Source organism: Marmota marmota, unplaced genomic scaffold, assembly GCF_001458135.2.
Source record: "Marmota marmota marmota unplaced genomic scaffold, marMar, whole genome shotgun sequence".
In the NCBI taxonomy this organism is placed as follows: Eukaryota; Metazoa; Chordata; class Mammalia; order Rodentia; family Sciuridae; genus Marmota; species Marmota marmota.
In genome coordinates, this window is record NW_026000075.1 from 5,960,171 (window position 1) to 5,975,690 (window position 15,520).

Below are 15,520 nucleotides of genomic sequence, written 5' to 3' on the forward strand. Positions count from 1 at the left end.
ACTTACTGTTGGGGTAAAATAAATTGTTCAAAATTAAGTCCAAACATTTCATACTGCTTTGATGCACTTAGGCATTTAATTTATATATTTATGATAAACTCCTTTTAACTTCATAGCAAAATTTGTTTTTGTTTTAATCTTAGACTACAATTATTTGGGATGCACATACTGGTGAAGCCAAGCAACAGTTTCCTTTTCATTCAGGTAAATCTTTGCAGTTTACATAAAAGCTGGAGCTTTCTTGCATTTTTGTAATTTAACATTTAGTAGCTTATAATTCATTTAAAATCTTGAAATATCAAATACTAATCTTTTTACTAGTCCTTCTAGGAGCTGATATTCCATGACATTCTGATTGTTAATTGTCAGAGTATCATACGATGTTTTCTGTGAAGTATACCATAAAGAAAGCATCTGTAGTCTGGTACAATTGGGGATGGTTTTATTTAATGGAAAGAACATAGGTTTTTGAGTGAGAAGATCTGGGTTTGGATGTCATTTCCACTTCACTTAGCAAGTTTTATGAGTGAGCAAGTCACTTAACCTTTCAGAGCCTCATTGTCACTATCTGTAAATGAGGGATAGTAATGTTTATTTGCTATGAGGATAAGAATAAATGGTGCATAGGAAAATGTTGTATAAACTTCTATTAATTTAGGTATTGTCATTTTCTTGTTTTAGATATGTAAGTTGGACTCCTCCTGTGTACATGAAATAAAAAGCCAGGCTTTTCAAGTGTTGTTAGAATTGTTGCATCTTAGGTGGATTTCTCTTTTAAAAAATACTGATCCTTCTTGCATGGTGTGGACCCATGTACCAGGGCATGCAGCTTGATGAGTGAGACAACTGAATTAGTACCCTATTCCTTTTTAGCCTAGAACCCTTGTGCCTGTCTTCAGTGGATTTCTTGACTGAAGTATCCACGTGAGGTTAACTGCAACAAGATACCTAATGATTCTCAGAACAGTAGTTTTAGTACAAACTGATTTGGCTGCTGCTTTCACGATTTTGTTGTGGTTAGAGTTTTGATCTAGAGGCTAAGATATAAGATGGCCCTGGTTATTCTCAAATCTTTAGTAACATTTCCTTTCCCAAAGAGACAGTGGCATAGCATCACCTTTGAAGTCAAAACTTGCAGCATCAGGCATTTTACTTTTTGTCTTTTTTAGTTTACTGTGAGGAGACAATCCAAATAAGACACAAAATGATTTTTCTGTAGTATGTGAATAACTTGATTTGCAAGTATTTGTTAAACATTAAACACTTTTGCTTGAGTGAAGCTTATGCTGATAAGCATTAGCACATCAGTTTTGGCTTTCCTGATTTACTTACTTTTTACCTTCACTTCTAGTCAGCCATCTCCCAGATAGGATTCCCTTAGGCGTCTGGCTATTCCTCAGAAGTTTCTCATATACATCCTAGGACTAATTAAAGTTGAAATAAGTTTGTGTGTACTAGTTACCATGTAATGAATACTCATTGTACTAGAGATGGTCTGCTTGCTTTGTGTATATTATTCTTGTTTATTTGTTGTTGTTTAGTACCAGGGATTGAATCCAGGATGCTTAACAACTGAGCCACATCCCCAGTGTCACGTGTCCCCCCTTTCTCCCACCCCCCCATTTCTTGAGAACAGGGTCTTACTGAGTTGAGGACACTGGTTTTAAACTTGTGATTCTTCTGCCTTAGCCTCCAGAGATGCTGGGATTACAACCATGCACCACTGCCCCTGGCTTGTGTACATTATTCTCATGAGCATGATGAGTGAGATAGTATGGAAGTCATATTACATTTGAATTTATTATATTTTGACATAAATATATACCGTTGAAACTGCAACCACCCTAAAGATAGTGAATACATCAGTTACCTTGTAAAGTTTCCTCCTGTACTTTTGTGGTATCACTCTCCTATCCCCAGGCAACATTGATAATGTTTTTGCCATGGAGGTTAATTTATATTACCTAAATGGAATCATTGTACATACTTTTTTTGGTCTGGCTTTCACTCTGTGTAATTATTTTGAATTCTTCTATGTTGTAACAAATGTCAAATGTTATATTCCTGTTTATAGCCACTAATATTCTTTTATGTGGCTGTACTACAGTTTGTTTATACAGCCATTGAAGTAAATTTGTGTTTCCAGTTTGAGGCTATTAGAGACAAAAATATTATACACATTCATGTACAGTATTTACATAGGCATGTATTTTTATTTCTTCAATGTGAATAACCAGAAGTAGAATGGTAGTTTCTTATCAAGTTAAACACTCATCCACTAAATGATATAGCCAAACTGTTTTAGGAAATGGTTTACATTCTCACCCTTCCATGTGCTTTTCAGCACGTGGTGTATAGTTATTTTTTAAAATGTAGCAACTCAAATAGTTATGTAGTGATATCTCATTGGTTTTAATTTGTACTTTCTCATGATTAGTGACACTAAACTTCCTTTCATGTGCTTTTTTGTCCTGTCTATATCTTCTTAGTGAAGCATCTGTTCAAGGCTTTTTATTTATTTAATTGGGTTATTTTTCTATTAGTGTTTGAGTTGTTCATATTTCTTGGTTACAAGTCCTTTATCAAGTTTATACTTTGCATATTTTCTACTAGTCTTTGGCTTATCTTTGCATTCTTTTTGTTTTAATCTTTGCATTCTTTTATCAGTGTTCATCAAAACCAGTAGTTTTAATTTTTTTTTAAGTTATAGGTGGATACAATATTTTTATTTTATTTTTATGCGGTGCCGAGGATTGAACCTGGTCCCGCATGCATGCTGCTAGGTGAGCAGTCTACCTCTGAGCCACAACCCCAGCCCCTAGTTTTAGTTTTGATGAATTCCATTTATTTATTTCTTCTTTTATGTATCATGTTTTCAGTGTCAGACTAATCTCATTTTTCTTAAAGTGGAAGTTGAGTTCATTGAATTTTTTTGTTTTTGGAGGGGGGTGAGGCGGTGGGTTCAGGGATTGAACTTCGGGGCAACTCAACCACTGAGCCACACCCTTAGCCCTATTTTGTATTTTATTTAGAGACAGGGTCTCACTGAGTTGCTTAGTGCCTCTATATTGAGAGTTCATTGATTTTTGAGACCTTCTTTTGTAATAGAGGTATTTAATGCTTTAAATTTACCTTTAACTACTATTTAATGTCCTCCCAATATTTGCCATTCTGAATTTTTTATATATAGCTTGTGTTTTTATTCAGTTCAGAATACTTTCTGCCTTAATTTTTATGTCTTCATTAACCCCATGGGTTATTTAGAATTGCATTACTTGGCTTCTGAGTATTTGGGTATTTTCCACAGATCTCTCAATGATTTTGAATTTAATTCCATTGTGCTTTATAAATGTCATTTAGATCAATTTGTTTGATTAAGTTGAGTTGACCCTTTATTATCAAGTTAATAACCTTTCCCCAATTAATATTCTGTGCTTTGAAATCTAATTCTGTGTTAATAAAGCCTTTCTGACTTTCTTTTAATTGGAGATGGCATGGTATATATTTTTCTTTATTTTGCTTTCAATCTGTTGATTTTTATAGGTGTGTCTGACATAGATAGCATAGTTGCGTCCTGCTTATTCATTCAGTCTCACATTCTCTGCCTTTTCATTATAATATTTAGACTGTTTACATTTAATGTGATTTGCGATATGGCTACATTTAAAGTCACTGTTATCTTTTCTGTTCTTTTTATTTAATTTCTGCATCCATCTGTATTAATCGAATATTTTTATTATCCTGTTTTTTCCTTCCATCTATTAAGTGTAATTCTTTGTTTTATTTTAGTGGTTGCATTAGGATTTACAGTACATACCTTTAATTTATTACTGGTTGTCTTGAAGTGATATTTAAAATGGGATACATATTGAAGTAATTGACTTATAGCTACCATTTCCTACATATTTCATTCCTTTGCATAGGTAAATATCTCCATCTGGTATCATTTTTTTCTGCCTTAAATAACATTTCTTACAGTGCAGGTGTGCCAATTATGAATTCTTTAGCTTTTAACAATCTGAAAAAGTCTTCATTTCTTTTTCTTTCTTTTTTCTTTTTTAAAAATTTGTTTTAATTAGTTATACACGACAGTACAATGATCTTGACATATCAAACACTTGAATCAGATGGGATATAATTTCTCATTTTTCTGAGTATACAAGTTGAAGAATTACATTGGTCATGCAGTCACGTATATACCCACAGCAATAATAATGCCTATTTTATTCTGCTGTCCTTCCATTCCTCCCTTCCCCTCCCCTCCCCTCCCATCACTTCTATCTACCCAAACTAATGTGACCCACTTCCTTTCCCCCCCCCCTCACATCTTCATACCTGAATTCTGTATAATGAAGGGGCTCTCCTTCCCTCTTCCATGCAATTCCCCTTCTCCCTCCCTTTCCCTCTCACCACTCTTTTCTATCTAGAGGTAATTTTCTTCTCATGCTCTTCCTCCCTACCTCATTTTGAGTCACCTCCCTTTTATCAGAGAAGACATTTGGCATTTGTTTTTTTGGGATTGGCTAACTTTACTTAGCATAATCTGCTCTAATGCCATCCATTTCCGTGCAAATGCCATGATCTTGTTATTTTTTAGTGCTGAGTAGTATTCCATTGTGTATGAATGCCACATTTTTTTAATCCATTCATCCATTGAAGGGCATCTAGGTTGGCTCCACAGTCTAGCTATTGTGAATTGTGCTGCTATAAACATTGATGTGGCTGTGTCCCTGTAGTATGCCGTTTTTAGGTCCTTTGAGTATATTCCAAGAAGAGGAATAGCTGGGTCAAATGGTGGTTCGTTCCATTCCCAGTTTTCCAAGCAATCTCCATACTGCTTTCCAAATTGGCTGCACCAATTTGCAGTCCCACCAGCAAAGTATGAGTGTGCCTTTTCCCTGAATCCTTGCCAGCATTTATTGTTGACTTCATAATGGCTGCCATTCTTATTGGAGTGAGATGGTATCTTAGAGTAGTTTTAATTTGCATTTCTCTGATTGCTAGAGATGGTGAGCATTTTTTTGTGTTTTTGTTGATTGATAGTATATGTCTATTCAGGTCCTTGGTCCATTTGTTGATTGGGTCATTTGTTTTTTTTTGTTGTTGTTGTTGTTGTTTAACTTTTTTCTTTTTTCTCTTTTTAATGTGCTACTATTTTCTCTTTGTTGCTAATTTGTCTTTTTTCCTCTGGCTGGTCTTAATATTTTCTCCTTTTCACTGATTTTGAACAATTTGAATATGTTGTTTCTTGGTATTGTTTTCCTTATGTTTCTTATTATTGAAGGTCATTAAACTTCTTGGATCTTTTGGTTCATAGTTTTCTTCAAATTAGAAAAAATTTTGGCAATTATTTTTTCAAATTTTTTCTTTCCTTTCCCTAACTTCTACATTTTGGGGTGGGTGGGTGGGGTGAGATTCTTATATATTAGTCTCCTTGAAGTTGTCCCACAGTGTACTGATGCTATATTCTTTTTTCTTCTTTCTTTTCCCCCTTCTTCTTCCCTTCCTTCTTCCTTTCTTCCAGTGTTTTCTTTTTTTCACTTTGGATAGTTTTCTGTTTTTTATTTTGGATAGTTTCTATACTGCCTTTGGGTTCACACATCTTTTTAGCTTCTAGAATACATTTTATCCCATCCACTACACTGTTCATTTTACTTGTAGTTTTCATCTAAGTTTGATTTAACATATTATATTTCTTTACTTTTAAAACATGTATATATCCCAGTGCTTTCTTTCTCAGGAAGCCATTATAGATGTATGCTACCAAGATGAAAAAGGCCTGGAATTTAGAAAATATAAGATCAACTATAGAAGAGAGGTAAAGGGAATTCTGGGCTGATGCTAGAAGCAAATTTCAGGATGAGAGTTGGGCAGCTGGATTAGTTTACAATCAGCCCTGAGAGGGGTAGGATGACAGATGGCTCTAGGGGATGGCTCCATGAGAAAACCAAATGAGTAGTCCACCTGATGTGTCTGAACCAGCCAAGAGCAGATCTCCTGCTCTGGCAAAGAGGTGAAGGTTAAAACAATTCATAGTTATATAGAACACTAAACAAGCAAAAATATGAATACTATTCCTGGGAAAACAAAAAGTGTGTAAGAAAAAAGTAACATTGTAGTTACCATGTTACTTAGTTATAAAAATAGCAATATCAATAGTGGAAGGGCTAGGAGAGTGCTTGCCTAGCAAGCACAAGGCCTTGACTTTTATCCCCAGCACCTCAAAAAAGAAAGACACACACACACACACACACACACGATTTATATTATATTAACCTAATAAAAATGAAAATTTGCCTACATTAGGAGAATGGGGTAGGGAATAAATACTTGATTGAACATAAGACAATTGCAAGACTACTAAATCATATCTTCTATAGTAAAAACTCAAAAGATATATGTACAATAAGAAAGAGCAGTGCATGCATATAATTTAGAAATATCCTGGAAACTACCAGAAAGAAATTTCCTCTGATAAGGGGAAGCGGAATTAGGAATGAGGTAGTTAAGGAAGGTAACCATTTACTGTTTCTTATATAACACTATATTTTTCATTAATTATTAATTTGTATTCATAAAAAATTACATTTTCTGAAATCCCGGGCACATAATAAATGCTCAAAAAATAAAATAAAATAAAAAATAAAACATTTATATAGTTGCAACTGCTTTTAATTTGGGTTTGATTTTTCAAGAAATCCAACTGAGCCAAATGTTTGAATAAAGTGATATATTAAGGAAACTTTTTTGAGGAGGGGCACTAGGGATGGAACTTCTGGATGCTTAACCACTGAGCCACATCTCCAGCCCTATTTTGTATTTTATTTAGAGACAGGGTCTCACTGAGTTGCTTAGCACCTTGCTTTTGCGGAGGCTGGCTTGTAAACTTACAGTCCTCCTGCCTCAGCCTCCCAAGCTATTGGGATTACAGGTGTGCACCACTGAACCCCGCTATTTAAGGAAACTTTTTAAAGAGAAGCAGTGAGGTAATAGAGAGCAGATTGGAAAAGAAGGGGGGAAAACCAAGTAAGGATGAGTTTCTTGGGTAAAGAAGGCCCAATCTTGTCCAGATTCCCAGGTATTAGGAATATTTAGTAACTTCAGAGTAATTCCAGTCTTGAACCAAGGGTGCTACTTTTTTTTTTAATTCTAATTTGTTGTACATGACAGTAGAATGCATTTCAATTCATAGTACACATATAGAGCACAGTTTTTCATGTCTCTGGTGTACACAAAGTAGAGTCACACCCATTCGTGTCTTCACACATGTACTTAGGGTAATGATGTCCATCTCATTCCACTGTCTTTCTTACCCCCATGCCTTCTCCCTTCCCCTCCTTCCCCTTTGTCCTATCTAAAGTTCCTCCCTTCCTCTAATGCTCCTCCCCCCAGCTCCCAACCCCATTTTGGACCAGCATTCTCATATCAGAGAAAACTTTAGGCATTTGTTTTTTGGGGATTGGCTTATTTCACTTAGCGTTATATACTCCAGCTCCATCCATTTACCTGCAAATGCCATGATTTTATTCTCTTTTAATGCTGAGTAGTATTCCATTGTATAAATGTACCACATTTTCTTTATCCATTCATCTACTAAAGGGCATCTAGGTTGGTTCCACAGTTTAGCTATTGTGAATTGTGCTGCTATAAAATTGATGTGGCTGTGTCCCTGTAGTATGCTGTTTTTAAGTCCTTTGGGTATAGACTGAGGAGTGGGATAGCTGGGTCAAATGGTGGTTCCATTCCCAGTTTCCCAAGGAATCTCCATACTGCTTTCCAGATTGGCTGCACCAATCTGCAATCCTACCAGGAATGTATGAGTGTGCTTTTTTCCCCACATCCTCACCAAGGTTTATTGTTATTTGTATTCATAATAGCTGCCATTCTGACTGGAGTGAGATGAAATCTTAGAGTAGTTTTGATTTGCATTTCTCTAATTGCTAGCAATGATGAACATTTTAAAAAATATATTTGTTGATTGGTTGTATATCTTCTTCTGAGAAGTGTCTGTTCACCTCCTTGGCCGATTTACTGATTGGGTTATTTGGGGGGGTTTTTGGTGTTAATATTTTTGAGTTCTTTATATACCCTAGAGATTAATGCTCTCTATTTGATGTGCATTTGGTAAAAATTTGCTCCCATTCTGTAGACTCTATTTACTTCACTGATTGTTTCTTTAACTAAGAAGAAGGTTTTTAGTTAGAATCCATTCCATTATTGATTCTTAAGGAAGTCAGGGCCTAATCCAACATGATGAAGATTTGGGCCTACTTTTTTCTTTTTTAGGTGCAGTGTTTCTGGGTTAATTCCTAGTTCCTTAATCCACTTTGAGTTGAGTTTTGTGCATGGTGAGCAATAGGGGCTTAATTTTATTTCGCTGCATGTAGATTTCTAGTTTTCCCCGCACCATTTGTTGAAGAGGTTATCTTTTCTCCAATATATGGTTTTGGTGCCTTTGTCTAATATGAGATAATTGTAGTTTTGTGGGCTAGTGCCTATTCTGTACCATTGGTCAATACTATGCTGTTATTGTTACTATTGCTCTGTAGTATAGTTGAAGGTCTGGTATAGTGATGCTACCTGCTTCACTCTTCTTGCTAAGAATTGCTTTAGCTATTCTGGGTCTCTTATTTTTCCAGATAAAGTTCATGACTGCTTTTTCTATTTCTATTTCTATGAGCAACGTCATTAGGATTTTGATTGGAATCCCATTAAATCTGTATAGTGCTTTTGGTAGTATGTGCATAATGACAATATAAATTTTGCCTATCCAAGAACAAGGTAGATCTTTCCATCTTCTAATGTCTTCTGTAATTTCTTTTTTTAGCATTCTGTAGTTTTCATTGTGTAGGCCTTTCACCTCCTTTTTTAGGTTAATTCCCAGATATTTTATTTTTCTCGAGGCTTTTATAAATGGGATAGTTTTCCTAGTTTTTCTTTCAGAGGATCTGTCACTGATGTACAGAAATGCCTTTGATTTATGGGTGTTGATTTTATGTCCTTCTGCTTTGCCGAATTCATTTATTAGTTCCAGAAGTTTTCTTGTGGAATTTTTTGGATCTTCTAGTTATAGAATCATATTTTCAGCAAATAGTAAATAGTATGAGTTCTGCTTTTCCTATTCATATCCCTTTAATTTCTTTCATCTGTTTAATAGCTCTGGCTAGAGTTTCAATAACTATGTTAAATAGAAGTCGTGAAAGAGGGCATCCCTGTCTTGTTCTAGTTTTTAGGGGGAGTGCTTTAAATTTTTATCTCTTTAGAATGATGTTGCCCTGGGGCTTAGCATAGATAGCTTTTACAATGTTGAGATATGTTCCTGTTATCCCTAGTTTTTCTAGTGTTTTGAACATGAAAGGGTGTTGTATTTTTTTGAATGCTTTTTCTTCATCTATTGAGATGATCATATTGTTCTTATCTTCAGTCTATTGATGTGATTAATTACATTTATTAATTTCTATATGTTGACCAACCTTGCATCCCTGGGATGAACCCCACTCGATTTTGGTGCACTATCTTTTTGATATGTTTTTGTATTTGCCAGAATTTTATTTATTTTTTTAAACTTTATTTTAATTTTTTTTAGTTGTATTTGGACACAATATCTTTATTTTATTTATTTATTTATTTATTTTAATGTGGCGCTGAGGATCAAACCCTGTGCCTTGAACAAGCTAGGTAAGCGTTCTGCTGCTGAGCCATTACCCCAGACCCCCCTCCACACACACACACACTCTCCAGAATTTTATTGAGAATTTTGCATCTATGTTCATTAGAGTTACTGGTCTAAAGTTTTCTTTCTTTGATGTATCTTTGTCTGGTTTTGGAATCCGGGTAATATTGGCCTCGTAGAATGAGTTTGGAAGTATTCCCTCTCTATTTCATGAAATAATTTGAGGAGTATTGGTAATAGTTCTTCTTTGAAGGTCTTGTAGAACTCAGCTGTGTATCCATCCAGTCCTGGGCTTTTCTTAGTTGGTGGGCTCTTAATGGCATCTTCTGTTTCATTGCTTGAAACTGATGTGTTTAACTTGTGTATATCATCCTGATTCGGTTGGGCAAATCATGTGACTCTAGAAATTTGTTGATGCCTTTGATATTTTCTATTTTATTGGAGTACATATTTTCAAAGTAATTTCTAATTATCGTTTGTATTTCTGTAGTGTCTGTCATGATATTTCCTTTTTCATCAGGGATGTTAGTTGAGTTTTATCTCTTCTGTTCATTAGCATGGCTAAAGGTTTATCAATTTCATTTACTGTTTCATAGAACCAACTTTTTGTTTTGTCAGTGAAATCAATTTCATTGATTTCAGCTCTTATTTTAATTATTTTCTGTCTCCACTGCTTTTGGTGTTGATTTGTTCTTTTTATAGGGCTTTGTGATGTAATGGTAGGTCATTTATTTGTTGACTTTTTCTTTTTTTAAGGAATGAACTCCATGCAATGAACTTTCCTCTTAGTACTGCCTTCATAGTGTCCCGGAGATTTCAATGTGTTGTGTCAGTGTTTTCATTTACCCCTAAGGACTTTTTAATCTCCTCTTTGATGTTTTTTTGCAACCCATTGTTCATTCAGTAGCATTATCATTTAGTCTCTAGGTGCTGGAGTAGCTTCTATTTTTTTTTTTAACTTTATCATTGATTTTTAATTTCATTCCATTGTGATCTGATATAAGGCAGGGTAGTATCTCTACTTTTTTGTATTTGCTGAAATGCTTCTTGCCATAATATTTGGTCTTATTTTAGAGAAGGGTTCATGTGCTACTGAGAAGAAAGTGTATTCACTTGTTGATCGATGAAGTAGTCAATATATGTGTTAAAGTCACCAGAATTCTTGTGTTATGTCCATTTGACTCTTGAACTTGAGAAGAGTTTGTTGGATGAAGGTAGATGCTCCATTATTTGGGGCATATATATTTATAATTGTTATGTCTTATTGATGAATGGTTCTCTTAAGCAGTATAAAATATTCTTCCTTGTCCCTTTTGATTAACTTTGGCTTGAAATCTACTTTATTTGAGATGAAGATGGAAACCCCTGCTTGTTTTTGCAGTCCATGTGGTGGTATGTTTTTTCCCCAGTCTTTCACCTTCAGTCTGGATGTCTTTTCCTATGACCTGAGTCTCTTGAAGGCAGCATATTGTTGTGTCATTTTTTAAATCCAATCTGCCAGTTTATGTCTTTTGACAGGTGAATTTAGGCAGTTAACATTCAGGGTTATTATTGAGACATGATTTGTATTCCCAGTGTTTTTTGTTTATTTTTGGTGTTAACTTGATTTGGTTTCTCCTTTGATTGGTTTTTCCTTTAGTGTAATACCTCCCTTTGCTGATTTCCATTATTGTTTTTTGTTTCTTTTTTGAGGAATATTTTACGGAGGATGTTCTGTATTGCTTGTTCTAGTTTGTAGTTCTAGTTGTTTCTAGTTGTATGAGATTCTTGCTTGGCATCCATTTTCTTTCAGAGCTTGGTATATGTTGTCCAGGATCTTCTAGCTTTCAGGGTCTGGGTTGAAAAGTCTTCAGATATCCTAATTGGTTTCCCCCATATATATAATATATATAATCTGATTTCTTTCTCTTGTGGCTTTTAAAATTCTCTCCATCTTCTGTGTGCCAGGCATTTCCATTGTAATGTACCTTGGTGACAGTCTGTTGTGATTTTTTAAATTTGGTGTCCTGTAAGCCTCTTGTATTTGATTTTCCAGTTCCTTCTTCGTGTTTGGAAAATTTTCTGATATTATTTCATTGAATAGATTGTTCATTCCTTTGGTTTGGAACTCTGTGCCTTCCTCTATCCCAATAATTCTTAAATTTTGTCTTTTTATGTTATCCGATGCTTCTGAATGTTCTGCTCATGGTTCTTACTGTCTTTACTGTGTGGTCAACATTCTTTTCAAGATTATATATTTGTCTTCATTGTCTGAGGTCCTGTCTTCGTGATCTAATCTGTTCGTGGTGCTTTCTATTGTGTTTTTAATTTGGTTTATTGTTTCTTTCATTTTAAGGATTTCTGTTTGGTTTTGTTTTTTGTTTTTCAGAATCTCTCTATCTCCTTATTGAAGTAATCTTTTGCTTCCTGATTTGCTTATTTAGCTCTTTGTCAAAATGGTCTTTTGCTTCCTTTATTTGCTCTCTTATATCCCCCTTTAATTCACAGAACAGTTTAATCATGTACATCCTGAACTCCTCCTCTGTCATTGCTTTCTTTTGTGCTTGTCATAGATTCTAATAATGTAGTATCTTGGTTTGTTTGAGGCACTTTCTCCCTTGTTTTTTCAAGTTGTTTGTGTGTCTTCCCTTCCAGCATTTTGGATATGAAGCATTACAGTTTTTACCCTATAGGTTTATTGTGTCTCTGCAGGATTCCAATACCTCTCTCCTTTAAGGGGGAGAACAGTATTAACAGATCCCAAAATATAAAACCTAAAGCTAAATAGCTGCTATTAAGACGTTTACGTTTTTGTCAACAATATACAGAAATTGTAAGTTCAATCATTATCTACAATATAAACAGTAGGTTTGCAAAAACGGTCTACAGTTTCTCATGGTGGACAGAGATCCAAGGGTGAGGTGTAGGATGAGATGCTGAGGGGGTAGGAGGTGATGGTATAGAGTTATTAGATCTTAGAAAGCGTGAAAGAAGAATCTGAAGAAATTGGTTTAGTAGTAAGAGGAGAGAGAGAAAGTGATTTTAGGGAGACAAATAAGTGGGAAGACAATAGAGTACAAAAAACAGAAATATTAAGAAAAATAAGAAATATAAAAATAGGAGATAAAAGAATATACAACACAAATGGTACTATATCATTAAGACAGTCTGATTCTCAGTAGCTTAATTCATGAAAAGTACTTGGTTTCACAAATGTTGGGGATGTGAGGGCAAAAAGAGAGTGGGGGGAATCTTGAAGGAAGATATAGGGATTGTTTTTGTTGGAGATCAGTATCTTTCCTGCTTCCCTTCTCATCCAATGGGTGAGATTTTCAATTATTTGCTGGTGTATCCACCCTCAGGATGGTAAAAGTTATTAGGGTGGGAGGGTTGGTCTTCTGGGCAGAGCTCCTGGAGATGGGGTATAACATTTGCTGGTCCTGATGGGAGACTGCACCATAAGGATCTCCTTTGGGGCCTGCTTGTGCGATGTGGGTGCCTGGTCTTATCTCCTTATATTTCATGTAGACCTCACAATTCCTGGTCTCTAATTAACTGTACCTTACCCCTTCCTTTCTACTTCCAATCAGGAACCTTTGTCTCTGGAGGTCTTGTGGTCTTTGCTTTGGGGGCTGCACACTCTTTGCAGAGAGCTGTTTTGTATTGGGCAGTTTGGAGCCACGTTTTGTGAGCTATGGATGGGCTGCATAGCCACAGGCACTGTGCCAGGTTAGCAGGTGCCAGGGATATGGGCGAGTTGGGGACTAAAGAAAGGTACTATGATATTGCGTCTAAGCCCCAGCCAGGGTTCCAAGCTGGCGGTTGCCTCAACTAAAGATGGTGATGAAGGTGTCTCAAGATAGAGGTGGCTGCTTTCAGCAATGGGGTGTCAGGTTGGTGGGGCCGGGTGGTGGCGAGATGTAGCTCCGTGGCATGTGTATTGTGGCTGGCAGCTATCTCCAGATCCTGTGCAGTATCCCCAGGTGCAGGCTACTGGGTATAGTGGACTGTGGAAGTGGCTGTGGTGTACCAAAATGGAGGCAACTGGGGAAAGCCCCACGTTGGTAGATGGGGGTCCACATGGGAGCAGCACCCAGGATTCCTGCACAGGTGGGCGGCCAGAAGTCCTGTGCGGGTGCTGATGCTGGTAGTCCTGGTCTGGCACCCAGAGGTTCTGCATGGGCAGGTAGCCAGCTTTTTAGGTTTTAAGTTCAATTATTTTAAGAGGTATTTGATTTTTTTTTTTTTAAGGGGTATTTGACTAGATATTGCTTAGAAGAAAAAATATTCACTAATGATGTTTCATCATTCATCATGGCAGTAATACTTACATGAATAACTTTTGTCTAACTCTTGTAATTTTGCAAAGTTCTTGCATAATCTTCATAATATCCTGTATACTAAGGTTATAGGTAGAATATTATCATTCTTAAATAAGGAATCACCTTGAGAAGTTTAGTGACTTGCTTGGGTCTGAAATCAAGTTCCTATGCTAGTAATTTATGGAGCAGATTACTAGGCCAGTATATTTTCTGTTAGGCTGTGTCTCACATAGAAATAACTAAACCAAAATTTATTAATGGTTATTATATTTATTTAGCTTGTTAAATTTTTTCTTAGTTTCTTAAAAAGTATAAGATGAAATACTTAAGTGTTATTTAGCATACTTGTTATTCAGTACATGTGGAATAGAAGCAGACCTAATAACTTTTATTCCTTTCCAGCACCGGCATTGGATGTTGACTGGCAAAGCAACAATACCTTTGCTTCTTGTAGTACAGATATGTGCATTCACGTCTGCAAATTAGGACAAGACAGACCTATTAAAACATTCCAGGGACATACGGTAAGAAACCTTTTTCCCCCTTTAAAATGACAAAAATAATGTTCCAGAATGTTTTGAAGTATGTATGCTTGATGTCCAAGTATCACTGTAGTTTGTAAACCAAAAATGTGAAAATTTACTGTTATTTTTAGAATGAAGTAAATGCTATCAAATGGGACCCAACTGGCAATCTCCTGGCCTCCTGTTCTGATGACATGACTTTGAAGGTAATTCATTTAGTGGGAAGAGATGGGTTAGGGGTACACATAGTATGGCTACTCTGGCCGTTTTAAGACTGTTTAGAATATCCCTGTTACATTTAAGCCTAGCTGAGTACTTGTTGACTTTGGATGATTAATCCCCCCCACACACATATTTTGTATTTTCTTAAATATGTAAAAATTCTTGAATAGAATAAGTAAATTTTATTAAAAGAAAGGCTGTATCATGTAAATTATGATAATGTATTAATCAGTATTCTCCATAGAAATAGAACCAATAGGAAGTGAGAAGGGGAGGGGGTTGATCTGTAAGTGATTATGAGGAATTTGGTACACATGACTATGGAGGATGGGAAGTCCCCCTATCTGCTGTGTGCAGTCTGGAGACCCTGGAATGCTGGTGCTGTCTGAGTCACAAGGCCTGGGAACCAGGAGTACCAGTGATGTAAGTCTCAATTCAAAGAGCTGAAGACTCGTGTTCCACCTCAGCAGTCAGGCCAGGGAAGAGAATTCTTTCTTCCTCTGCCTTTTTTATTTTATTTCATCTGTCACTAGATCTGCATAATGTCTACCTATATTAGGAAAGGAAATCTGCTTCACTTGTTTCTCATCCAGAAACACCCAGAGGTAGAGTTTAACCAAATATTTGAGTACCCCATCCTCATCCTTTCTTGGTTTCTTCCCTTTTTTCCAACCTGCTTCCTCTATTACCTTACTTGTTTCTCCTCAAAGTTTCCTTAATATATCACTTTACTCAAACAGTTGGCTCAGTGTATGATTTCTAGAAAATCGAACCTAAATCAGCAAGTAAATGTGGATCAA

General features: G+C 35.9%; 1 protein-coding gene across 3 annotated transcripts in view; it reads left to right on the plus strand.

Moving 5' to 3' along the window:
* Window positions 1-15,520, plus strand: part of Tbl1xr1 (TBL1X/Y related 1) — a 155,664-nt gene that overhangs the window by 126,864 nt on the left and 13,280 nt on the right. For all 3 annotated transcript variants that reach the window (XM_048814256.1, XM_015494249.2, XM_048814257.1), the window contains 3 exons: window positions 144-204; window positions 14,377-14,498; window positions 14,630-14,704. In XM_048814256.1, the coding sequence (XP_048670213.1) occupies window positions 144-204; window positions 14,377-14,498; window positions 14,630-14,704 (258 nt within the window). The remainder of the gene's footprint in view (window positions 1-143; window positions 205-14,376; window positions 14,499-14,629; window positions 14,705-15,520) is intronic.